At 43.2% G+C, this 27489-nt stretch overlaps 1 protein-coding gene across 1 annotated transcript; it reads right to left on the minus strand.

Annotated features, from left to right (window-relative positions):
- Positions 1-713: 713 nt before the first annotated feature.
- SYNRG (synergin gamma) lies at positions 714-27382 on the minus strand. Its single transcript, XM_061561325.1, is given in 27 exon segments — positions 714-2126; positions 2527-2637; positions 3651-3799; positions 5038-5134; positions 5511-5564; positions 5748-5914; positions 6577-6748; positions 7302-7487; positions 8255-8397; positions 9590-10028; positions 10133-10293; positions 10430-10616; positions 10618-10853; positions 11464-11475; positions 13130-13192; positions 14049-14182; positions 14676-14788; positions 15129-15440; positions 16029-16225; positions 17447-17539; positions 17769-18188; positions 18912-19014; positions 20139-20265; positions 21073-21185; positions 21775-21932; positions 22169-22206; positions 27304-27382. Coding segments are annotated over 27 exon segments (4191 nt in total). The 5' UTR covers positions 27378-27382; the 3' UTR covers positions 714-1994.
- Positions 27383-27489: the final 107 nt, after the last annotated feature.

Here is a 27489-nt window from a genome sequence, read left to right on the forward strand (position 1 = left end):
TTTGTTAACCCCCCTCGCCTCTGTCCACGCAGCAGTAAAAAATGGGTGCACCAGTTTAGTCAATTTGACGGTCGCATTTGGTGGGGTAAAGTGTGGTTTAAGCACTTTAAACTAAACAATTCAACATGTTTTTTATTTTACAAGGTAAGGCCCATTGAACTATATAGCTTCATTTTCAGAAGTGACCTGGCCACAAATTATAGCTCAAGTGGGTTGTGGAAATTTATAGCAGCCAAATACTCTAAAAGCATGTTTCTAAATGTGGTAAAAAACAGAGGTCCCGGAGAAAAATCAACGCGATCACAGGGAGAACATGCAAACCCCACCGTTTAAGCCAAAGTGCCAGAGATGGACACATGCATGCCATTGTATAACCCGATTTGCACACACGTGAGACGAGTTGAAAAACTATTTTAAATGATCGCAATACAGGACACGGTAACACCAGTGTTTAAAATGTTCAACGTTCAAGCACACGTGAACACACAGGAATGGAAGCAAGGTTCTTGCATGGTGTTGATGTGCATTTGATTAAGTGCACACTCCACATGCGCACGTGGTTGAATTTACAGTAACAAATACACGTACTCGAGAGAAGTACAGCCATGTCTGCAGGAAACATGTCAATGTTAAAAGTATTTGAAAGCAGCCTACACCGAGGTACAAGAACGCACATGGCATTTATGCAGGAAAGAAAATACGATTACAAATCATACCATCAAACACCCATTTATTTGAAGATTCCTAAAGCAGAGGTAACACATTCACAGCTGTGGACCAAAACAAATTCTTTTAGAGAGATGAAAACGCATCACAGTACGATTCACGGAATGTCATAAAATGAAAACCGTAATATACGGCAGTCAAGGACTATACATACACGTTCAAGTAAGCACACACCTTACAAATAAACATATCAACCAACCTTACTGCCGCAATGTGCTGATGTTAATGCAGAACTATTTATAACATACCAATATTTACATAAATATGGTCGCTCTTATAAAGATGCAACTGATAATGCAGTGTGGTGCGCGGTGTCGATAAAATTTGGTCTATATTTAATGAGGCCAAAATATAAAGCTTAAAATATCGAGAAACACAATACATCAGACACGTCAGAATACACACTACTGGACTAAATTCTCAGAAAAATAATGCAAGTATATTATAATTTTACAGATATACAAATACGCACAGTGAACCAAGATGGGTGCAATTCATTTTTTTATATCGTTAATTTGGCTTTTCTGAATGTTTCTTCTCTCAAAACATTCATCCAGCGTAGCTACTTAAAGCCAACGATTGTCTGTAAAGGCTGTTTGATCCTTAAAAAATGTGGACAGTATCATTGATGTAGCACACAATACAATGCTCTTGTGAAATGTCTAAAAATATCTTTGATGGCAAATATTAAGAACAATGACGCGTAACACTCCGTTCAGTCAGAGAGAAGGCATATTTTACATTGTACCTTCAATAGTGCACACATGGCTGGAGAAAAGCACAACCTCATGATTGGGATAACCATAATAAGCAAAACCAACAATTTTGCCATGACCAAAAAAAACAAACACAAATACATCGCAATTTAAGCAGAGATTGCCAGCGACGGGAATAAAATGCAAAAGATCAAAAACAATTCCTGCATTTCAGTGGGGAACACGAGACTTATGAACATCTGTGTTTGTTTCTGTGTACTCGTCACTGGGTGCAAACACAGCAGATTACTTATCGTGTGCTTGCACACTGCTATATATCATACATTTTTACGTTTTGTATTACGCCGTTTAAAATGCGTGAAAACAGCATTTCATACCGATTAGTATCTGTGTGTGTGCGCGTATACACAGTTATGTGCTCTATTCCCAATTATTGCTATTGCACCAATCGCACGGACGTACAAGTGACCTTCGTAACAAGACCTTGCAGGGCACCAGCAGCGCCTGCACAGCTGCCGTTTTGACCGAAGGCGGCCGCCGCCGCCGCTGCTGTCACAGCAACTCGGGAAGGCTCAGTCCGGGTGGTTTGGGCTCCACGCAGTTGATCCAGAAGTTGGCGCAACTGGCGTGGTACTGGTGGCCCCCATACACCAGCTTGTAGCTGTCCAACTCGGCATCAAATGCCTGTTTGTTAAATACAAAAATCAAGATAGAGCGTCATCTGCACCCGGCATTATCACCAACACCACTTTTTTTAAATTTAATTAATAGCAATATTGTATACAGACATATATGAGGACGTGAATAACTCTCAATTCATACGTTTTTCTAACAAATGTGAAGGCTCATCAGCAGAAACGTTGATAGGAATATAATAAATGCAACCATCTCATCGGCCATAAATTCTCACTCGTAAGGAAAATGCAAGAAAATAAAAACAGGCCCACGCTATGTGCAGAAACTTGACAAGTACGTGGGGTCAAGTTGACAGGAGCGATGTCATGCTGCATTTAAAAGCAGTGGGGAATATTGACTGCAAGATATAATGTCCTAAGACAAGTGATTGAAAACAAGGCTGACTGACCTTGCTGCGAGCCTCTACATTGAGCAGGCACACGCCACATGCCAGTTGCTTAGCATTCCTCGTCCCCGCCCTCAGAACGCAGGATGAGAAGTCCAACGCGCTTTCGTCTGGCTGTTGAGAGAGTGAGAATGAGACACGCACCGATTTCGGGGACACACACACACACACACAAAGTCCAGGGCAGTGATTTCATTTGGACAAACAAATGTGCGTTGCGTACCGCATCTCAATAGGCTCGCAAACATTTTATTCCGGAGAATTAAGAACGGTACACGTATGAATGTCATGGTGGAGATGACGTGGAGAAAATAGATGAGAGGAAGCAACAGGGCGAATCTGTGATGTGTGAATTCGGTGAAAACGAAATTGATTACAGTATATATGATCAATGGATTGAATGAATGGGGAATGAGTAATAGCCATATGATGGTAATATGAAGAGGGAACAGTAACGGTGGTGGTGAAGAGGAAATTAAGGGGCCGTGGGGTGAGATCGGGAAAATAAGTGAGCTTTGAGTGAGGAGCAAAAACTAGAGAGCGACCAAAATGGGTAGATAATTATTCCTTACCTTCTTTTTATTGACGATCAAATCCCATGTGTGCAGTGGAAAAACAAAGCATATACTACAATATAATACTGTTGCGTGGTTTGCAATTGATATACTTCACAAAATCAAACTCATTGTTGGATATGAGTTTTCATTACTGAGTAATATGCTCGTTAAAAGTATTCTGCCCCCAATGAGTGACATTACGAAATGTTTAAAGATTAAGCGATTTTGATCGAGCACACACACACCGATGCTACTGGCCAACATAGCTAATGCGTAACGCTCATCCTTGCCCATTTGTGTGCGTGTACGTGTCAAAAGTCAGTTAACCAATAACACATTGGTCAACCCATGACCTGTTGCCAGCAAGCATTCGACACGTCACGTGGCCTCAACTTGCATCTAGCCTGCGACAACGTCCTGTGGTTACGTCACCGTCACCCGAGCAGGCAATTGCCGGCTGCTGTTTGCACGCATAACCGCGTCCACAGGGCATGCGTCGGGACAGGAGTGTGCGCGTGATACCCGCATGCAGATGAGGGGCGGGTTTGTGTGGCTTACCAGGAGACTCACCGTGGCGGTACTCAAGGACAGAAAAGCCATGAGGTTGTGCCACACCAGCTCGATCTCCTTGAGAAGGCCCTGCAGCTCCCCGCTGCACACCGCCGCCGCCTTGATGCCAAGCTCGACCCGCTTGGCGACGCGGTAAACTTCCACAACGCCTGGCAGAGCGACGTGCGCGGCAAAAACACATTCAACTCTGCTGGCCCTCTCACCACAGCTGTTTTATATTTGGAAAAAAAAGTAGACGATACAAAAATCATCCGAATCATTGAGAAATGCACGGGAGGAAATTGTTGTGTCCTACGTACTGTGGTTGAAATGGCAGATGGCCAGAAAGGGGGAAGTGTAAAAATGCACTAGCGGTTGTGGTACAGCATCCCAGAGTGGGGTGGTGCAATGGCGAGGGAGGATGGGGATGGTTGGTGCTGATGGTTTGAGATTGCACACCAAATGTATAAGATTCAGAACAGGAAGGATTAAAAATGAGCATTAAAAATGTCTCCGAGGAAGAGAAAAGACATTTTAAAAATATTCATAATGTAAGTATATTTGTATGTTTTAGTTTTACTTCTTTAATTAAAAGTGCGTAAATGTGCATAAATGCGTTGAGAGAAATGCTGTATGTTCCAAACATCCCAACTTCTCACAATCTGAACTGCATAAAATTCGAATTGACTTGTTTTTACTCTCTATTTAGAAATGTTAATAATCATTACATTTAAAAGCAAACTGACAGATCGTATTTTGTTCATAAATCCTTCCAATATCATAGTTGTGCGCGAGCGCTCAGATGCTACAATACGCACTTTTCTGGCTGGATGCAAAACAATGAATGCAGTGTTATTGACAACCGAGTTTTTTGTTATAGCAAGCACTGAGTGCACTGAGTGCTTGCTATAACAAAAAACTCGGTTGTCAATAACACTACATTAGTCAGGAACAAATATAATTGGCTTTATTTTGGACAATGACCCTTCAAACCATTGCCTGAAACGTCACCATTTTGTTTTCCTTTTAAGGCCACCGTTATTGATGAATGTGTTTGGATACTCTTAGTTCTTTCGTTAAAGTCACGTAGGTAAGAAACTGAAATTAAAATTTATAAAAAATAAAAACAATAAAATCACGACGTTTCGGAGGCAACACAAGCTTCCGTCTTCAGGTGAAACTGTCACAGCAAAAAATCTGTATCAAGTGGAGAGAAGTCCCAAGTGGTACGACCTTATTGTTTTTATTTTTTTATTAATTTTAATTTCATTTTTTACCTACGTGACTTTACCGAAAGAACTAAGAGTATGAATCCTTGCAGTCACGAAAGCTTCAAATCTAGAATTAATGTGTTTGGATGTTTGTTAATTGTGCACCACTGCTACGGTTGTAGGTGCTCGAAGCCGACCTGTCAGATACTCCATGCCTTGCTCAGACTGGATGACTTCAGTGCACACTGCAGAACTGCTGATGCCATTCAGCACAGTGTTGGCCTTCTTAATCACCTGCCAAATACACAGCAAGGCAGCTGGGTGAGATGCAACAGCTGCAACTTAAAACAGTACTTGGGAACATTTTGTGCCAACACATCGTATTTAAATAGACTTCTCAAAGTGCCCGCATTAAACGACATTTTCTTTTGAGTTTTTGAAGTGAGGAAGATCTGACCGAGACAATGTGAACAATAATATTCTTCGTTAATATTTTAGTTTCATATAAAAAATTACTGTGCTTGAAAATCACAATTTCTTCAGTGACCATAATCATACTAAAGCATTTAGGTTTTAAGCAGCAATGTCAGCAGATTCCAGCTTGGTGAAGCCTTCACATTCAGCATCGTGATAACCGTGGCCGATGATGATAAATACAAAGCAGCCCTACCTCTTTCGCACTCTTAAGGCACCGTCGCCACTCGTATGCGTAACGTTCACTCTCCTGCGAAGAGGTGCAACGGCAAAAACAAACCACGTCAGCTTTTCAAAAACAGTGACGTTCCTGGTGAACATTGAACAATTCTAGATTTGAAGCTTTCGTGACTGCAATGATTCATATTCAAACCTAAGAATATGAAACATTGAACAAATCCGTCGGCGGTGCAGGGACAGAGGTCACTTTTACCTCCACCTCCCCTGTGAGGTCCTTGTATTTGTCGCGGATGATGGGAAACGCTGGTTTTTCACTGAGGGTGTTGGAGCGTTCGCGTGGCATCGGCTGTGGCTCAGGGGCAGCTGGGATATGCCCTTCCTTCTCATCCAGACTCAGGCTGCGCTTGTGTGTGGCACCAGCTGTCGTAGTATTTTGCCAAATGACACAAAAATTTAGAACGTGAGGGTACTAAAACGTAAACGGTGCCTTGAACGCTGCCGCCGCTGCTGCTGAACAGCAAGTCGCTGAAGCTTAAAACAAAAAGATATCTGGCAGACAGAGAGCCATGAGGAACTTTCACAATTACTTTTGTTTAATAGCTGGGTAGAAATAACTTGTTGGGCAAACTTAGACATCAGCTTTTAAATTATATTGTCAGCAGCAGAAACTCTTGAAAGTGGCATTTATATAATAAACCGATTTTAGTGATGAGTCTACATATGGTACCATTCCTATGATATGTATTTAAAACTAACATTTGCATATATTCTTTATAACAGGCTTCTTCTTTCATTTGGCATGTAAGCAACAGTTTGTACAGATGTCATAGTTGAATGTTAAGGTCCTTCAACCAATCCAAGGCGGCAGTGGATGCTGTATGGATGGCAGCGATACCGCCAGGATGTGCATGGAAGGCGCACTCATCGGTGATGTGTTATATGGTTTGGGCTTTACCAGTCACATGTTTATAACAATTAATCACTTGTTCATCTCTGAAATACAACAACAAAAACAGGGCATCGAGGCCACCCTGGCAAGTCAGAGCGAGGCATTTGAGCTGTAGGGGAACTTCACTGCCTACCTTGCACAGCCAGGTCGAAGGTCTCCAGCTCGCTACGGATCATCTCCTCGCTTGACCGCACGCGGGACTGACCGGCAACAGCCAGGAAGTCAAATCTGCTGGCGCGGCGGCCTTCCTCCTTCACGCCATCCTCCAGCTGAGTAGTAGGGGCACCTGCCTTCTTGCCTTCCTGCTTCATCATTATCAGCAACAAACATGTTCAGTTAAGAGCCTTAAAAGCATCAGCGATATGCAACAAAATGTACAATTGAATACTATGGTAGTAGGCAACAATGATGATTAATAAAGTTATCGAAAGCTAAGCGATAAGAAAAATGGCTTTCAGGAAATATTTCTATTTGAGGCAGAACAATTTTATAACATTGGAAGGTATGGCTGATTATAAGGGAGCAGAGGTAGAAGGCCTAAATACATGATACTAGTGAGTCTACAAAATGGTAAGGACATCTTCAGCATATTTTACACGTGTAAACAAGTATATATAAATAAAATAAATTCCAGCCATCTCAACCCACCAATGGTTGAAGGTCTCCCCACAGCATATCAGTCATGTATTTTTTTTACTTTGCTGATCAATGTGAGGTATATTGTTCTTAAAAAGAATAAAAACTGATGCAGGAAAGAATGATCCGATGTAGCTGATCACCTCCAGATAGAGCACTGGGCCTGGGATAAGTGAGCCTATTCGGTGCAAGTGACAGCTTTGGAGCGTTGTATAAACACACCGTGCTCGCAAAGTCTCCAAACTCATCCTCAGCACCGACTGGTTCCGTGACGGTCACCGTCTCTCCAGCGCCACACGCTGATGGGAGGCTCTCATTGCTGCTGGCGGTATGCAGCGCCACGCCAGTGCGCGTGGGCTTCTCTGCCCCCATAAAAAACTGAGGCTGAGCCTTCCGCCCCTCGGGTCGCTGAAAAGGAACAGCACGATTAGCGTGTTTGGCTACGTATGGTGCGAAAGATGTTCAACATGCATGCGAACATGTCACCAATAGCTATAGACAAAATAAAACACTGCCAAGATTTCTATTTAAAGCTTTCGTGACTGCAGGGATTCATCTTCTTGGTCCTTTCGGTAAAGTCACGTAGAATATTATATTATTATATTATATTATTACGTTTTTATGTTATTTTATTATTTTATTATTTCTATTCTACATGACTTTACCGAAAGAACCAAGAAGACTGCCAAGATTCTGAGCCTTTGTGTTGAAATTATGAAATAGCAGGCTTTTAGGTTTGTTTTAAGTCACTATCCGTGGATTGCTGTTGACCCTGGCAAATGGAAAATTGGCACCATCCTTTTATGAAATTAAATGGGCAGATAATAATGAATGTAAAGTCTGTGTAAGGTCTTGTGACAGCAGCTGGATGTAAATCCTGAGTAGAGACATGATATTCTACAACCACATAGTTTGGCTGTTAAAATGTTGGAAATCAATCGTTATTAATGGGCACTGGGCTGTGAGTGGCATTTGGAGGATGGTTAAAGATAGCTGCAAGGCCAGAAATAGCAAAGAACAGATTGCCTTTTTTAAGTTGGGGAATTTGTGATGAGTAAACAACACGTGATATTGCATTTGCTGCTGACGTTTAAAAAACAAAAACACGCTTCAGTAATCGATAAAAATGTTTCTTGACGATCAGTGTTTTGTACGCGAGCACCCACCAACCCTACCTCAATTTTTTGTGCGTGCGTCTTGTGCCGGCTGTGTGTGGTCACATCCTGGTGCTCAGACCAGTCATAGCCAGTCAGGCTGCTGGTCCCAGACGATTCACCGCCAAAGCTCCCAAACGGATCAAACCGCATCTCCTCCAGATCTGTGCACAATGTTCACACGTCAGATCATTTAGATCCGGAGTCTACAGAGATACGGTATAATGGTTACAAATAGCAACATCTTTGCTGTTATTGTATATTTAGCAAAGGAATCCTCACAATATGTATACTGATAAGTGCATAACACATTAGATTTGTACTCTTAGGTTTTTTTTCGGTAAAGTCACGTAGGTAAAAAATTACAGCACGATTGCTGTATCAAGTAATCGTGCTGTGACTGTTCCAGCCTGAAGACGGAAGCTTGTGTTGCCTCTGAAACGTCGTGATTTTTATTTTTATTTTACTTAATTTTATTTTTTACCTACGTGACTTTACCGAAAAAACCTAAGAGTATGAATCCTTGCAGTCACGAAAGCTTCAAATCTAGACATTAGATTTGACCAGGTGGGTCAGGTCAGAGTGCCGAGCCGCCGCCGCTGAGATGCTGGGTTTGAATCCAGGGAGCCGCCCATGATTAAACTGGACTGAAGTGTCGTCAGTTCATAGTCTCTGCCTCGCCATCAATTAGACAAAAAGACATAAAATTTCATTTGGTTCTGCAACTTAATCTGGATAAATTCCAAGTTTGGAGAATTCAAATATCAGTTTGATTGTCTTGTGATGGAAATTACTCTCACATGACAAGAGTGAATGGAGAAGTGCTGCCCTCTATTGTGTAGATCAGGTAACTTTAAGGGATTTCAGAGGTAGTCATCCAATATCTGGTTCTGTGGGCACTTCTCTAACATGCATTGCACTTCTTGACATTACACTGACATCACAATTTGGAAAAAAATTGGGGAGAAAGTAATTTGTACTGTATTACGTTTATATATTGATGGTGTATGGTGAAAACACAAGTTATTTTTCAACATTCTGTACACAAAGTGCATTCAAATGTACATAAATCACGTAAAATGTCACCTGGCTGGTCAAATTAAAATAGTTTTACCTCCTAAGTCTTGCACAAATAAACTAAAAGCTAATAGAGTAAAAATGTGCCAACACTATAATCTGTTAATTGAAATTCAAGCTGAAAAATATGGTCAAATAAAAGCTGTTACCAAATGTCCATGTACTCTCGGCAGGCTGTAATGAGCCACAACCTGTAATGAGCCACAGAACGGTGGTTAAATTTTAGTTTCCGATGTCATATCAACAGTATAAATTGGCGCACAGAGTGATCCCCGTTACCCGTTGAACTCTGCAGCTGCTGGCCGGGGTTGACCGTGGCTGGCAGGTCGAGCGAGCTGTCCGACGTCACGTGGCGCAGGTCAGCCAGTGAGCCTGACGCACGGGGCTCGGAAGACGACAGGGAGGCCACGTCATCCGAGTCGTCGCGCCCGGTCAGGACACCCGCCAATGGCGGCAGCTCCAGCGACTTCACCGAACCGCTGTCCTCCCGCAGGCACAGACGCGCCATGCTGCCGCCTCCAACCAGCGCGGGGGCAGAGGACGTGGCAGGTGCCACCGCGGCCGCCGACGAGACGGACAAAGCGTCGTCAGAGTCGTCACGTCCCACCGACGGCAGCTCCAGAGACTTCACGGAGCCGGTGTCCTCCCGCATGTTGAAACGCAATGCCACCGGAGTTCCGAACGGCTTGCTGGACTGTGTGGCATCAGGCAGTGGACCCTAAGCAAGTGAGTAATTGTAACACAGTTTCGCTTTTAAATACAGAACAAATTTAAACTACGAAACAAAGTTGTGCGATGGCCGACGCACTTGAAAATACTTGCCTGCATGTCTGAAAATTCGTATTCTTCACTGCCCACCATGGCAATGCCGAGTGACCCTTTAGTTGGGTCCTCCACAGATTGAGGTGTGTCCTGGGCGAGCTGCCTGAAAATGCTATACTTGTCTTCAGCTTCACCCTGCCTGGGAAGCACCTCCCGGAAATCTAAATTGTTGTAATATAAAAACAAACATGACTTGTAGCATATACTCATCATAGAAAACACTGAAAAAAAGAATAGTGCAATGAGCCATACAAAGCAAAAAATGGATAGTGCAATAGACAAAAGCTACATAATTACCTTTAAAAGCTGCGAACGGACTTTCCTCCTGAATTTGTTCATTTCCGCGAAAGGCAGAAAAAGACGTGAAGTCGGCAAAACCATCGCTCGACGCCTTGGTGGAACCGTCTTTCACTTCGGATATAAGAGGGGGCGTGGCAGTGTCCGAACGATGTCCAACACCACTAGCAGAATGTGTCACCTGACTTAGGGGGAAAAGTGGAAAAACCTGACATTTGTGGTGCATCCCACACTGGTCTTGTGGGCGGTGACTCTTGGAAGCAGTCAGCGGTCAGGCTGCCACCCTTCGCAGCCGAGACCGCGGCTGGCGTTATCCTCGATGGTGGAGGATTGATGGATGAAGGAGGGGCATCTACAGCGCCATGGAAATCGGCAAAGTCTTCTGAATTGGCAGTGGGCACTGCTGTCACAACCGGGTCTTCACCTTCACAGCAAAATGACAAAATATCACTGCGGTGACGACGTATTACTGCCAGCTAGTGATATGCAAGTACAAATTGTAGGTATTGAATATATGCAAATACAATTATGAAATTGACCTTTCAGGATAAATAACTTTTTTTTTCAGAATTTTTATTCTGAAAAATGTTACGACAATAATCATGTTTACCATTATTAATAAAAATGAGCCTTTATATTTAATAGGCTTTCTTTAACCTGTATATAGTTGAAAAAGCAGGAACCTATTACCGTATGAAGTAATATCATTGTAACATTAGATGAAACTGGACAATTATAATATGAATTAAAGTTTAAATATTATAGACTCAATTGCCAGCTTGCTGAAAGACATTTTGCCACATTTTTCAGAAATAAGCCATGCCGATTCCACAAACGGAACAACTATTCACCAAAAAATAAATCATTCCAGATAACGTCCATCAACAAGACAGGAATTGGACTATATATTGAATTAAAAGGTATCTGCAATGATCATATGATCAAAATGCATTGAGTAAACCATGCAGAACGGCAAAAGTCACGTGCAAGGAAAACAGATAAAGGCATGCAAAAGTTTAGAAGTTGTTACTGACCTGACGCTACAACTGCATTCAGTGCCAGTTTATGTTCGCATTTATGTCGGCAGAAACAGAGAGTTTGTTAATCCAATCGAAGTGTAGACGCATTCGCGGGTTACTGCCCAAGCCTGCATTGAGCTGCCCTCTGCTGCTGAATTGTCCAAATGCGTGCGAGCACCTTGTGTCGTGTGTCGGCGCTTTCAGAGTTTACACGTCTAGATAATGTTCGTAATATAGTTCTTTTAAAAACTTGGTTTGCGCTTACGCATTACGGAATACCTGGCATCTAAATTTGGTCTCTGCAGCACATTTCATGGAAACACATCACTGAAGCACATCAGAAGTTTTCAACTCCCCTTGATGTTTAGTAAGAATGGTTGTTGTATTCTCACAATTAGAGTGTATATGAGCAGTTTAAATGTGACTGGAAGGTACATGTTCAGGGTTTCAAAAACTATGGACAGGTTTTGTGTATTAACCATTGCTCGAAACGCTTTTAGTAAATAAATTAAGACTTCAAAAGCAAAGAAGCACAGAGGATAACTAAACGAACAAGCAATATTACCAGTAGTTGTATTTAAATGGCACTTAGAAAGTAAATAATTAAAAAATGAAGTACAAAAAAGGTCGTTTGAATGCATCTCATGTGTATATGTCCACCGCATGCGTTAGTAATGCTGTTAGTATCCCAACCACCAAAGCCAGAAAGAAATGAAAATACAATAAAACAAAATAAATCAGCATGACTGTTATTTCATTCAGCAAGATTTTGATTGGATAAACATCAGTTTATTTACTTCAACAATGCATTTTGATACAGAATAAGTTAGTGACAACTAATATTAAATCAACAGTGTAAACAGTAAGTCAAAGCACAAAAACACAAACGATAACAGACCTATAGGGTTAAACATAAATATTATAGTATATAACCGACACGAATTCGCAGTGATATGCATTGGCCATTCACAACAAAAAGTCTGAAATTGATATATTAAGCCAATGAAATTGTCAAAACAAGACGATGTTAGTCCGTGTGAAGTATAGGACAGCCTGCGTGTTTATTCCTTAATCTAGCAAAATATTATTTAAATAAGCTGTGGGGCAGGATTGCGTTGAGCACTTCAGACTTATCAGGCATGCTACATCCATTAGCAACATTGTTTTGTTTGTAACAAAAACGAAGTGGCCTATGAAATAACTCAAAACAATAAGCGTTGTTTTTTTTTTCGAAAGGGACTCTTTAGATGCTTAATGGCATTATTCAATTTCTGCAAACTGTTTTTTTTTAGACTTGTTGTGACACATCAGTGGTTTTATACGCAAAGGCAGAAGTGTCGTAGCTTTAAATAGACGACTCAAAAGCAGGGGAGAACAAACACTTGGCTGTATCCAGAAAAATCAAAGCACTGAGAATGCTTCACCGAATACTTTCGGCAAAGTTTGTTTTATTCATTATAGCGTGTGCTGGTTTTTTTTCTCTTTACTTTTTGTTTCGGTAAACTTTGTTCACTTGGTAATCCTATTTATTCATTCCCGTGCCTTGCAAGAAAAAAACATTTCTGTTTTCTCCAAACTATGTTTTCAATGTTTGCATCTCATTAAAACTGTACTGAATGTTCTGGACAGCACTTCCATAAATTTGTACACCCCTACTCTTGAGCGATTCACCAGTACACACTTGCATTCGCTGCAGCTGCTGAAGCCTCCAGGGAGCGGAAAACGCTGTATTTATCTGACGGGTCTGCAACGCACAATTGCAGGCAAATCACTTAGCATTTACAGGCGCAGCTGCATTGCGGCAATTTAATTTAAAATACAGCAATTACCTGTTCGTTTTAAGCGCAAAAGCAGCGTTACCACAACCGCTGATGCTGCGTTCCCATGACCACTTAATATTGGGCCGGCACCGTTCACGAAATAAGCCAGTGGGCCAAGCTCACAAAACTGCTTTTTGTGTTTAGTTTGTTGTCCTTCCCCCGTACCTCAGATTCGCACAGTTGGCTACGTACGGTGCGAAATAAGTTCAACGTACCTACGTACAAGCCCGGATTCCAAGTGCAGCCTTACCCAGCCAAGAGAGCAGTAACATGGCCACATGGTCCTCTCATACTGGGTTGAGTTAAGTGGCTTTACCAAATATGTCACGTGCTTTCAGCCACAATGCTCTTGGAAAACGCTGTGCAGTACTGGGGTCAACAGATACGAGATGCGAGCCATGATTTGGTGTCTCTCACTTAGAATCAGGCACAGAATATTAATTTATACTGGAGGAATCCGATGAGATATGAAGCTCTCTTTCACAAATGTCAAGGATGTGTTTGATTTTTTACACAAAATATTTACAGATATTAGCTTAAGATGATGTAGCTTGCCCAAGTATATGTTAACACTTGTTCAAATTGAAGAAAACAATATTATTGCTTCCCCCCTGCCCATGGTTCGACCATGCTTTCTCTTCTCTTGGAACACAATTGGACCATTCCTGGGCCAATGAACCCATTTACCAGTAGGTCATGGAAACGTAGCACAGCTCTACCCAAAGGAGAAATAGGCAGGCTGGAGGGAATATGAGAAGATCGGTGTCTTTGACTCGGTACCTGGAGGGGGTTCAGGCACCTCTTTGGGGCTGTCTTCTATCTCGCGGAACACGGCGTACTTGTCAGAGCCTGACAGCACGGGGACTGCTGACGCAGGCACTGAGCTGGGTACCATCGGGGTGGCCCAGGATGCCCTGCAAGGACACAGTCAACCGTCTTGCTCCTCATCCAAAGCTGAGCAGCGTTTAAACATTGTTTAACTTTGGAGTACATTCTCTCAGTCATTCAGAGTACACCACCGTCATGTCTTTCATATAAATGGATTGAAATAAAATAAACCAGATTTAAACAAAAATGGTGGTAGAGCGACGGCGCAGTGGTTGACACACTGTTTTTTGTGAACCTACTGACCACAGTTTTATTCCCAGTCACGGCTAACATCAGTGGCAAGTGATATCTAAACAGGATCTGGGCTCCCCCCTTCACCAACCTGCACTGACCAGCATGGTAAAGTATGGTCCAAGAACAGCCATGACCAACATTGTGTGAGGAGGAAGGCCTTCATCCAACAGTGGATTGACAAAGGGCTGTAAATAATCATTGTATCATCATTGATGTTTAAAACGATGAGTGTTTATCATTTGCAAATCAAATTACCAAATGGTAATCATATTATGAGAAGCTTACCGAGTATCTGCTGGTATCTGGGGTCCAGCTGCCTGGAAGTCTCCGAATCCTTCAGGGGATAAAGCTGAAGCGGACTGGAAATCCTGGAAATCATCAATCTCAGTGGAAGTAACCTGCAAGGATACGAGCATTCATTCATTCTTGCAACAAAAAGATGACAAGGCTGGGTCAGTTGCCAGCACCAGCGATATTAGTCGACATTTATGTTAGTGCTGTTGTGTAAGATGCGCCCGGCTGGGAAATATGTAATGAAATTAGCGTCCTCAAGTATGAAATCTTATATTCTCATTTTTGTTGCAGGAAAACATTTAAACGAAAAAGTTAAATAATTGTCATGCAAGTGACTTAATAACACAAGTGCATCATACTCTGCGAGCGCTCAACAGTTTAAAGGTATAGAAACTCAAGGATGCACAGCTGAGACTAATCAACCGTATGTTCACCGAGTCGTACCTGCATGCCAGCAAAGGAACCAATGACCGAAGGGGCAGAAGACATTGTTGAGGAGTTGGGAAGGGGACCGCTGGCACCGACGGACATGTGAGCGGGGCTGTGTGTGGCCGAGAGGGTCAAGGCGGTCCCTCCACTCATTGACCGGCCAGTGATGGGGACCAGCTGTGGAGTCAAGCCTTGTGTAGAGGAGACACTCGCGTGAGCTGGGCTGGGAGTGGCCTGCATTCCTGTGGAGGCTGGGATGTTGAGCGTTGGGACAGGCGGTGTTGGGAATTGGCCCAGACTCTCCAAACTGACCATAGATGCCCCTCTCTTCCAACAAATGCACAAAACAAAAACAAGAACATTAAGTATTTGCATTGTGTAACACAAACAACAATCTTGATTTGAAGCTTTCGTGACTGCAGAAATCCATACTCTTTGGCTCTTTCTGTAAAGTCACGTAGGTTTAAAATATTTTATTTTATATTTTTATACCTACGTGCCTTTACCGAAAGAACCAAAAAGTACATAAACAACATGCATGCTGAAGTGACAGGTAGCTCCTACCGAGCTTGCTTCACTGAGGACAGGGTTCAATCTCTGATTTCAACTACTAGTGGTTAAATCGATTTCTCCCGCACATCAAGTTGACTGTCTCAGCCAAGTCACCAATGATGGCACAAAAATAATTTTACATTTTGGTTTGTCATTTAATTCGGTTTGATATGCGACACTCTTTTCAGCTAATAATAAATATATCTAATATAAAAGATGTGACTTGATGTCATCGTTTGGGCCCATTCTCCGTCACATGGTGGTGCACCCAGCTTGAAGGCAGAGTTCTGATTGGAAAGTTACTTGTCTCATGTCACCAACAGCACAACTGGAATATAAATTGCCAAAAAAGAAATTGTGTACCTGAGAAATCGCGACGAGGGCTAGCACCATGTACAGCTCTTCTTTGGAAAGCTGCCCAGGCAAAGTACGGTTGGCCAGGGCCCATATGTGACCCAGCGTTTCACGAGGAAGCCCAGACGACAACAGGATTGGGTACAGCTTCGATGTGTCGATTCCCGCTGGACACATACTGCTCTCCAGCACTTTTCTGTACACGTCTGTAACAAAAAGGCACATTCCCTAAGTAAACATGTAGGGAATATTCATGAGTATCTTTAAACCTTGAATAGCATTCAGCACATTAGAGAGTAGATGTATGGCTCTTTTGTCAATCCACTGATGGATGAGGGCCTGCCTCTGCCATGTGGGTCGTGGGTGTTATTTGACCAAAGTTTACTGTGCAGGTAATTGTAGTTTGAAGGTGGGGAGCATAAATAGAATATGATGGATTGTCTGCACTGCACTCTGCTGCCCACAATGTAGCCCTGCATCCTAGAACGATTTGTTGTTTATGGTGACTAACCATCCAAGCACTATCCAGGTTAAATTCTACTGAGCTTCTTAGATCTAACCAGATCAGTTGTATTCCCAATGATTTGGTCATATATTCTAGCGTATATCGATAGTGTACCTAACATATTGCTAGTTGCCATAATAAAATGGATATTTGAGCATACAGCACAAACATTCTACTTAATGTTTTAAGCATATCGAAGTTCCGATGTATTTTCACACTGGCCAAGTATTACGATGCAGAAAATGGCAGTGTGCTAATATAAGCAGCCAGGGAGTTACCGACATGTTGTTCTGTACAATATTTATTGTTAAATTTCACAGATTAAAGAGTGTTGTTCACACTACAGTAAGTCCTCGCTTAACGCGGTAGATGCATCGCTCCTGAAAAGTGCCGCAAAAAACTCGCTGGCCAAAAACAATTTACCCATAAACAGAACGATACATCTTCTTGATTCTTTCGGTAAAGTCACATAGAAGGGAAATAATAAAATAATAAAAATAAAACATAATAAAATACAATTCTCACGACGTTTCGGCCACAGCGCAAGCAGCCGTCCTCAGGTGAAGAACAATACATTTTGGCGAGATATGATGTACGCACACAAAATAAGCCGGTTACTCTACCATTTCCGCGTACTGTATCATACCACTCAGCCGCACAGCTTAAGTAGTTCATCGTCGACCGCTCAGAAACCACGTTATAACAGGTCACATTCCGCGTTATAAAGGGGCACACGTTCCACGTTATTATGGAGCGCGTTCTGTGTTATAACGGCCGTGTTTTGCGTTGTGCGAAAATGTTCCCTAATAGTGAAAACACGTTGTACGAACAAGCGATAAGTGACGACTTACACATCTGACATTTGTGACTGCTACATACCGACATTCGGGGCACAAAAAAGCACTGCAAAATGTAGACATACCGGGAACTAGGCTGTCACTGAACAGCCAGGCAGGTAGCAAAGGTTGTAGGGTGTCCTGCGTTGAAAAGCTTGGAGCTACTGATGTTGGCACTGCTAAAACAGAAGACAGATACTCACACTTATGAATAACCTTCACAGCACTTAACAAATGCGATGACAAAATAAAAACGGAATATGTCGATTCTGTAGCGTCACCATTCCAGCAAAAGACAATGTTTAAAACATGCTCCATTTTCATACTGAAACACATGCCGGGTGATGTGTATGCCTGTACGTTAATTTGGCATGCAAAAATATGAAATCTAAGCTGCTCAAGATTTACCTTGGGCAGTGGGGTGTATAGAAGGTGGTGCTGATATTGGGCGATTGGAATCGTTAAAGGAATGTGAAGAAGCACTGAGACTATAGGATTGGGTTGAGGAGGGAGGTGGCAAAGAAGCGTCAGAGACCGCAGGGACATCGTGGCTGGGATAATGGATGGAAGTCTCGGCAGACATGGTCGGGATGGAAGCGATAGGGCCCGGTAAGAAATCTGCGAAATCCCCTGTAGCAGCTGGTGCCAGAGAAACTGCCTTAGGAGGCGGTAATGAGGTGGAAAAGTGAGAAGGGAAGGAACCATGCATAGAAGTGCCACCACCAAATGCTGAGGACGGGGCAGGGTTCTGGGAGGGGATAAGAATCTGGGATGGGCGACCAGGGCTGGAGGCTGGAGGGTGTGAGGGTTGAGGCTGCTTGGGAACATCTGGAGGCAAACACAATACCAAAATGACAAACAAGGAAAACCACACTGCAACAAAAAAAAACAAATGACAGTGAAACCTGCGTGCAATAACAGCTGGAAATCATCACAAGTTGAACATGTATCTACATATTTTATACGCATATTAACAAGACATTTTCATAATATATAGAAAAATAAAAATAGTTGAAATATGGGTATATAAAGGTGCCAACAGATTTCACTGTAACAACAACATATCAACAGAATACGCACACGTGGTATAATTCTGCTTATACAAAATACTAAGATGTCTTGAAGGTTGGCCAAACTTCGTAAGCAATTTCTACACTTTCATTTACGTATTATTTCACTGGCAATTGTGGTGAACTAGGTATGTATTTATAAATGACAGAATATAACTTGTGCGCATTGAGCCACAGCAAACAGACTGGAATACTGACCTTGTGACCCAAATAAAAATATAAAATCACTGCAATATAGCTCAACTATATATTTTTACAAAGAATCCTGTTCATATATAATACTGTAAAGGTTCTCAAATATCTAACAAACTATTATCAGATGACTTCGAAACTCTTAACGTTACATGGTTTGTAATTATTTTTTGGAGTGACATTAAGCTTTTTGCAGTGATCAAATTACCTTTAAAAAGGTCACAGTTTATGGCGGTGCACATGTACAAAAGTCAAACATCAATAAGGGAGAGGGGTAATGCGTTCACACCGGTCTTGTGAGGTGTAGAAGGGTGCTGGATTTTTGCCTGCCGCGTGAAGCCGGCAATGTTGCCCATTATGGCCTCCAAGGCATCATCACGCTTGTCAACTGCCTATCATTGCATAAAAAATAATAAAAACACGTTTCACAAAGGTGGAATTATTCAGCAAGGGTGCTCTTAGAGAGCCAACAGATATACAAGTACTTCAATAGTAGTGTATCCATGTGTGGACAAATGAATCTATTCCTTACTCGGGAAAGTCACGTAGGTAAAAAATAATAAACATGAAAACAACTAAATACAACCACAGATAAAATAAATAAAATAATGAGAACTAAATAAATTTTTTAAATTTTTTTATTGATTTAATTTGTGATTTCATTTTGTTTTTTTTACCTACGTGACTTTACCGAAAAAAACAATCCTTGCAGTCACGAAAACTTCAAATCTAGAATCTATTCCTTCTGCATGGAAAACTTACTCAAATTATTCCGGCAAAGCATCGGTAATGTTTCGGTCATGAGGCAGATTCCAAACAGGATAAAAACAATTGTCCAATATTTTCGTGAAACTCACGAGAACATTATGATCAATTGTATTATCGTATACCAACAACAGCCACTTCGATTACCTTTGGCATGCTAGTATTCGAATACCTATTTTAGGCCTCTGACCTACAAATTAGCATGACATAAAATAAAGCAACAAAAAAAATAAAAGATGGAACACAACTCTGAACTGAAATAGACACCAATTGACACAAAATTCCAAGATTAAACATTCTCCACTGACATAATTATCTATACCATCATGTATCGCACCAACGGAGGGCGGAGGAGCGACGCTCACAACAACGAGCGGAGCGCCGGGTGGCTAAAGCACAGAAAGTTGCCACAGTAGGGGACACAGGTGGTGCATCAGCCAGTCGTCTCAGTCAGTCGACCTGTGCCATCTGGGTCTGCCCCGTGACCTCTTGCCAGCGGGCATTCGACACTTCACGTGGCCTCAAGGTGCACATAGCCTGGCACAAGCGTTGTTGTGACGTCACCGCCACTTAGTGGCGAATGGCGGTTGTTGTTGTTCAGTCTATGTATGTATGTGTGAGTCCATTTGTGCGTGTAACTCTGTGTGTGTATCAATGGATTTGCGTGTGTAACTACGCCGGGTACTAACCGCTAGTGATACATAAAATGGCCCAGCCATGTGTGATACATGAAGCTCAAATCTCTGAATACCTTGAGCTTGGAGCTGCTCATCAGCCGCAATTTGTGTTTCTGCTCTTCAAACTGTCTTCTCTTCCTATCCTGTTCTTCCCTCTTTCTTTGTTCTTTCATCATCCGTTGCTGCTCCTCTGCCAGCTTCCTTTCACCCAGTGAAAGAAACGTGAAATTGTAAACAATCACAAGAAATTAATGGCATCACATCAATCAGAATTTATTTTTCAAGAAGTGATATTTTTGTGCCAAGCAGTGATATTTTGGCAAGCCAGTTGTATTTTCAAAAGGACGCCGATTTCAAAAATGCGAACAAAAAAATCATGCAAAGAGATTTCATCACGTGCGATGGGGCTTGCCTTGACAAAATGGAATTACAAGAACTTTAAAGACAAGTTACTTATTTTCTCAAGCATGGTATTGGAATGTATTTGGAGAAAATAAAGCTTATGGCTAAGTACTCTTAGTTTTTTCGGTAAAGTCACGTAGGTAAAACAATGAAATGAAAATTAATAAAAATAAAATAATAAAAATCACCACGTTTCGGAGGCAACACAAGTCTCCATCATCAGGTGGGACCGTCACAGCCAGATTTGCTGTATCAAGTGAGGCAGAGATTTCAAGATGCAAGTTCTTAAATACAAGTTAAGGGGGAGGGGGGGGGGGAGCTTATCAGAATGTGGCTACCACATTCTGATAAACTTGTATTTAAGAACTTGCATCTTGGAATCCCTGCCTCACTTGATACAGCAAATCTGGCTGTGACGGTCCCACCTGATGACGGAGACTTGTGTTGCCTCCGAAACGTCGTGATTTTTATTATTTTATTTTTTATTAATTTTAATTTCATTTTTTTACCTACGTGACTTTACCGAAAAAACTAAGAGTATGAATCCTTGCAGTCACGAAAGCTTCAAATCTAGAACTTATGGCTAAGTGTCCGTACAGCACTTACTGTTGGCTCACGGCATAAGTGGGCTGAGATGACCGGATTTGATAAAAGGGTTGCTGCTGCTGGGCAAGGAACTGCATGCCTCCAGACTGGACCATGCCCATGGGAATCCCACCCTGATTCCATAGAGCACACAAGGACATGACACATCACAGACACTAGTTAATAAAATAACAGTTTCTTCCAGTCAGTACGTTACTGTATTGTTTAATTTATGTACATGCTATTGCGCTTTTCAAATATATCTTGAAGACGAAAAGGTTACAATTAAAAGTCATATGCTTAGCACAACAAATTATTTTTGTTAGTGTAAAAAAGTAGCTAAGTAATGAATTCGTTTACAACCACCAAGTTTTGGAGAATTTTAACAAGCGATTTCAACCATCAGAAGCATGAAAAAGTAAAGATGAAATGACAGGCAGATAGATGGCCGGAAGACATAATACAGCACATCCCATTTTTACCATCGTAAATAACAATTGCTCCTGTGAATAGACAAAACGTACAAAGCATTTCACAAACCAATCTGTTACTCACAGTGCAATCTGACGATTATAATTTAACTGTATTTTAAATAAACACGCAATCAAAATGTATTGCAATGGATTTGATATTCATGCTTATGTAACAGTTCAATTACAACGTAACATGAATGCTAGCACGATTTTCGACCTGTCTTTAATCTGACAGTGCAGACGTTGGTACCTGCATGCATACAGCTCCTTGCGGGGACATATGCGAGGCCATTTGTCCCCCGTAGGCCATTCCCATTCCTCCCATCATGCCTGCCTGCATCTGCACACCTGGAGGCATCATATAGCCTCCTCCTTGTGATGGCTGCAAGCCAGGCCCTACACCTGGGCCTTGGATGAGCAGGGTGTTTGTGTGAGAGGGGGTTAAATTGGAACAACGCAGCAGTAACAAAAAGAGTGAGATGACATTTTTATAGGTGTCAAAGTTAGGTTTTAAAGTTATTGCCTATTTTTTAGCTTTTCTGCATGTATTACCAATTGTGCTTAAATAGCAAATTTCACACTTTATGTTACATATGTATATTGTTCAAGGTGGTACATGTCAATTAAAGTATCAAACAACATACCTTGTGTTGATCCCATTCCTCCAACAGGAAACATGAAGCTAAAATAAAACATTACATTTTCATTAGCAATCTATCACACGCATGCAGCATGTACTGAACACAGCAGTCGATGTACATTTATTATAATTCGAGAGTACTGTACTCCCAATGTTAGTTGCAAACGTATTTTATAACATGCTACATGTTACTCATCAATCTCAATAACTTTTCACTCAGTCAAAGAGAGTGACCTTGTGAGTGAAATGTAACAATTTCCTGGATAAACCATAGCCAAGTTGACACGTACCCACACAAGGTGCAGGATTTCCAAGTATGGGGAGGTTAGGGTTGGAGGGGTAGGAATCAGAGCATGGCTCAATTATAATTAGAATATTAGCTGAATTTACATTTACAATTTTACAGTGTAATTTTAATTCATTACGAAGTACCCAATTGCAATTGTATTTGACTCCAAGTATTGTAGGAACACAAACGATTAAATCTCAAGTCGAGCTGATTAGGTGGTAGGGATTCAGTAAAAGCCTAGTGTTAAACGGAATTTAATGAAAATGCACAAAACAAAATCCCCATTAAGTTGAATACGAAATGGCCAGCAATGGGATAGGCAGCTGTAAAAACTGAAATAAATGCACTACTACATTCCCATCTGCGAATGTCGAAAGACATCTATTTTACAATGTTCTTTAAATGTCATTCCAAAAACCATTAATATGATTTTCATTTAAATTAATTCAAGCTTACTTCACGTTAATTGTACTGAGTTTTTATTTTAATGACCAGTAATTGGAAATGTAACAACTCTCTCGCCACCATTGTCAAGACGCAAAACATGTGCAATATAGACGTCTCACTCTAAGTTTGGCAATGCCCGAGTGGCGACATGACATTGAGTTCCATGATTTCACAGTTCCATGATTTTGGAAGTACGGTACATGTCAGACACTTTTAAAGATGTGGCCAATCACAAGTAAAATTAGGAAGTGGCTTCTTACTTGGATAAGAATTTCACCCAATTAGGCCTGCAGCTATAATTTGTTAACCTTTCTCCACAATGACGCTCGTGATTGTGAAATATTATATAATTTTAAGTCAAATTAGGACGCGTATCAAAAACAGACGGTCCTTGCCTGTAACATCGGCAGTTCACCAGTACACATTCAAGCAAGCCTAACTCTGCTGATGGGACACTGAATAGCAAAATCTGTTCAGAGTTTGCCTTTCTTGACTCAATTATGTTGAAATTATGCACTCCCACAAGGCCGTGCGTCCAAATCCGTGTTTACGTGGCGATGGCTATATCAGGGACAGAGAGTCTGCTTATTTGTTATTTATAAAATATCATGTTGTGGATGCACTCAGACGGTCTCCTGTTTGAGGTCAAGCTGCGGTCGTGACCGAGCATTCTGTTTCAAATGTTAAATCATTAACATATTCCAAGAAAAAGCCATAGTTGACTGAGGTTGCCTCATTTTCAGAACTGCCAGCAATAATAAATACAGCATTAACTCTTATTACCACACTTACAATGGCCTCGTTACGGGGTGACATCGACTGAAGCATCAAGCGTCAGATTGTCTAGGGGTGGCATGAGACTGCCTCTGGCATCAGGCGTGAGACCACCTCATCACACCAGAGGCGTGAGTCTGCTGGCTGGTGGAGGAGTGAGACCACCACCTCATCTACTAGAGGAGTGAGACCACCACCATCATCTACTAGAGGTGAGACCACCACCTCATCTACTAGAGGAGTGAGACCACCACCTCATCTACTAGAGTAGTGAGACCACCACCTCATCTACTAGAGGCGTGAGACCACCACCTCATCTACTAGAGGAGTGAGACCACCACCTTATCTACTAGAGGAGTGAGACCACCACCTCATCTACTAGACGTGAGACCACCACCTCATCTACTAGGTGTGAGACCACCACCTCATCTACTAGAGAGTGAGACCACCTCATCTACTAGAGGTGTGAGACCACCAGCTCATCTACTAGAGGTGAGACCACCACCTCATCTACTAGAGAGTGAGACCACCACCTCATCTACTAGAGGTGTGAGACCACCACCTCATCTATTAGAGGAGTGAGACCACCACCTCATCTACTAGAGGGGTGAGACCACCACCAGCATCTACTAGAGGGGTGAGTCTGCTGCCTGGTGATGGCATGAGACCACCTCATCTACTAGGTGTGAGACCACCACCTCATCTACTAGAGGTGTGAGACCACCACCTCATCTACTAGAGGAGTGAGACCACCACCTCATCTACTAGAGGGGTGAGACCATCACCTCATCTACTAGAGGGTGAGACCACCACCTCATCTACTAGAGGAGTGAGACCACCACCTCATCTACTAGAGGGGTGAGACCACCTCATCTACTAGAGGAGTGAGACCATCACCTCATCTACTAGAGGAGTGAGACCACCTCATCTACTAGAGGAGTGAGAACACCACCTCATCTACTAGAGGAGTGAGACCACCTCATCTACTAGAGGTGTGAGACCACCACCTCATCTACTAGAGGTGAGACCACCACCTCATCTACTAGAGGTGTGAGACCACCACCTCATCTACTAGAGAGTGAGACCACCACCTCATCTACTAGAGGTGAGACCACCACCTCATCTACTAGAGGAGTGAGACCACCACCTCATCTACTAGAGAGACCACCACCTCATCTACTAGAGGGGTGAGACCACCACCTCATCTACTAGAGGGGTGAGACCACCACCTCATCTACGAGAGGGGTGAGACCACCGAATCTATTAGAGGAGTGAGACCACCACCTCATCTACTAGAGGAGTGAGACCACCACCTCATCTACTAGAGAGTGAGACCACCACCTCATCTACTAGAGGAGTGAGACCACCACCTCATCTACTAGAGACGTGAGACCACCACCTCATCTACTAGAGGTGTGAGACCACCACCTCATCTACTAGAGGGGTGAGACCACCTCATCTACTAGAGGAGTGAGACCACCACCTCATCTACTAGAGAGTGAGACCACCACCTCATCTACTAGAGGAGTGAGACCACCACCTCATCTACTAGAGGTGTGAGACCACCACCTCATCTACTAGAGGGGTGAGACCACCACCTCATCTACTAGAGTGAGACCACCACCTCATCTACTAGAGGAGTGAGACCACCACCTCATCTACTAGGAGTGAGACCACCACCTCATCTACTAGAGGAGTGAGACCACCACCTCATCTACTAGAGGGGTGAGACCACCACCTCATCTACTAGAGGTGTGAGACCACCACCTCATCTACTAGAGGTAGTGAGACCACCACCTCATCTACTAGAGGAGTGAGACCACCACCTCATCTACTAGAGGAGTGAGACCACCACCTCATCTACTAGAGGAGTGAGACCACCACCTCATCTACTAGAGGAATGAGACCATCACCTCATCTACTAGAGGAGTGAGACCACCACCTCATCTACTAGAGGAGTGAGACCACCACCTCATCTACTAGAGACGTGAGACCACCACCTCATCTACTAGAGGAGTGAGACCACCACCTCATCTACTAGAGAGTGAGACCACCACCTCATCTACTAGAGGAGTGAGACCACCACCTCATCTACTAGAGGAGTGAGACCACCACCTCATCTACTAGAGTGAGACCACCACCTCATCTACTAGAGGAGTGAGACCACCACCTCATCTACTAGAAGAGTGAGACCACCACCTCATCTACTAGCGGAGTGAGACCACCACCTCATCTACTAGAGGAGTGAGACCACCACCTCATCTACTAGAGGAATGAGACCATCACCTCATCTACTAGAGGAGTGAGACCACCACCTCATCTACTAGAGTGAGACCACCACCTCATCTACTAGAGGAGTGAGACCACCACCTCATCTACTAGAGGGGTGAGACCATCACCTCATCTACTAGAGGGGTGAGACCATCACCTCATCTACTAGAGGAGTGAGACCACCACCTCATCTACTAGAGTGAGACCACCACCTCATCTACTAGAGTAGTGAGACCACCACCTCATCTACTAGAGGGGTGAGACCATCACCTCATCTACTAGAGGAGTGAGACCACCACCTCATCTACTAGAGGAGTGAGACCACCACCTCATCTACTAGAGGGGTGAGACCACCACCTCATCTACTAGAGTGAGACCACCACCTCATCTACTAGAGGAGTGAGACCACCACCTCATCTACTAGAGTGAGACCACCACCTCATCTACTAGAGGAGTGAGACCACCACCTCATCTACTAGAGGGGTGAGACCATCACCTCATCTACTAGAGGAGTGAGACCACCACCTCATCTACTAGAGGGGTGAGACCATCACCTCATCTACTAGAGGGGTGAGACCACCACCTCATCTACTAGAGGAGTGAGACCACCACCTCATCTACTAGAAGAGTGAGACCACCACCTCATCTACTAGAGGAGTGAGACCACCACCTCATCTACTAGAAGAGTGAGACCACCACCTCATCTACTAGAAGAGTGAGACCACCACCTCATCTACTAGAGGCGTGAGACCACCTCATCTACTAGAGGAGTGAGACCACCACCTCATCTACTAGAAGAGTGAGACCACCACATCATCTACTAGAAGAGTGAGACCACCACCTCATCTACTAGAGGCGTGAGACCACCTCATCTACTAGAGGAGTGAGACCACCACCTCATCTACTAGAGACGTGAGACCACCACCTCATCTACTAGAGACGTGAGACCACCACCTCATCTACTAGAAGAGTGAGACCACCACCTCATCGACTAGAGGAGTGAGTCTGCGGAAATGGTTCGCTGACACTCCGCACAACAAATCGGCGGAAGCGAACGTCGCCTTGAGTTGGCGAGGGGTCTCCTCATCCTCACGGCCCAACGTGACCCACAATTGCGACAACAGCGCGAGACCCGCATCTTATATACATCTAAAACATCATCATCATCCTCCCTCGATGAATAATTCACGTGAACGGAGGAAATCCGCGCGGACACCGGCGGCGAGGGAGGGGGGCGGGAAGAAAATGCCACGCAGCGAGGCGCGTTTATACGACGACGACGTTTCTAGCCTCGGCCATTCACAAGTTCACTCGCTCTCGTGTCCGTCTCTCTCTCTCTGTGTGTCTCCGTCTCTTACTTCCCGCCTCCTCCTCCGCCTCCTCCAGCGCCGCCGCCGCCACCAACGCCGCCCGAGCCGCCTTGGTACGCCATGTTTTCGCCGGCCCCCCCGTGCGATCAGATTACCTAGTGCGGATAGGCGCGGCCGTTTCGTTGCAGGGAGCGGTGGGTAGAGGGGGGGGGCAGCCCGCGTGCGCGCGCTTAT

This window comes from Lethenteron reissneri, chromosome 27 (assembly GCF_015708825.2).
Source record: "Lethenteron reissneri isolate LAM-NWPU_2019-01 chromosome 27, ASM1570882v1, whole genome shotgun sequence".
In the NCBI taxonomy this organism is placed as follows: Eukaryota; Metazoa; Chordata; class Hyperoartia; order Petromyzontiformes; family Petromyzontidae; genus Lethenteron; species Lethenteron reissneri.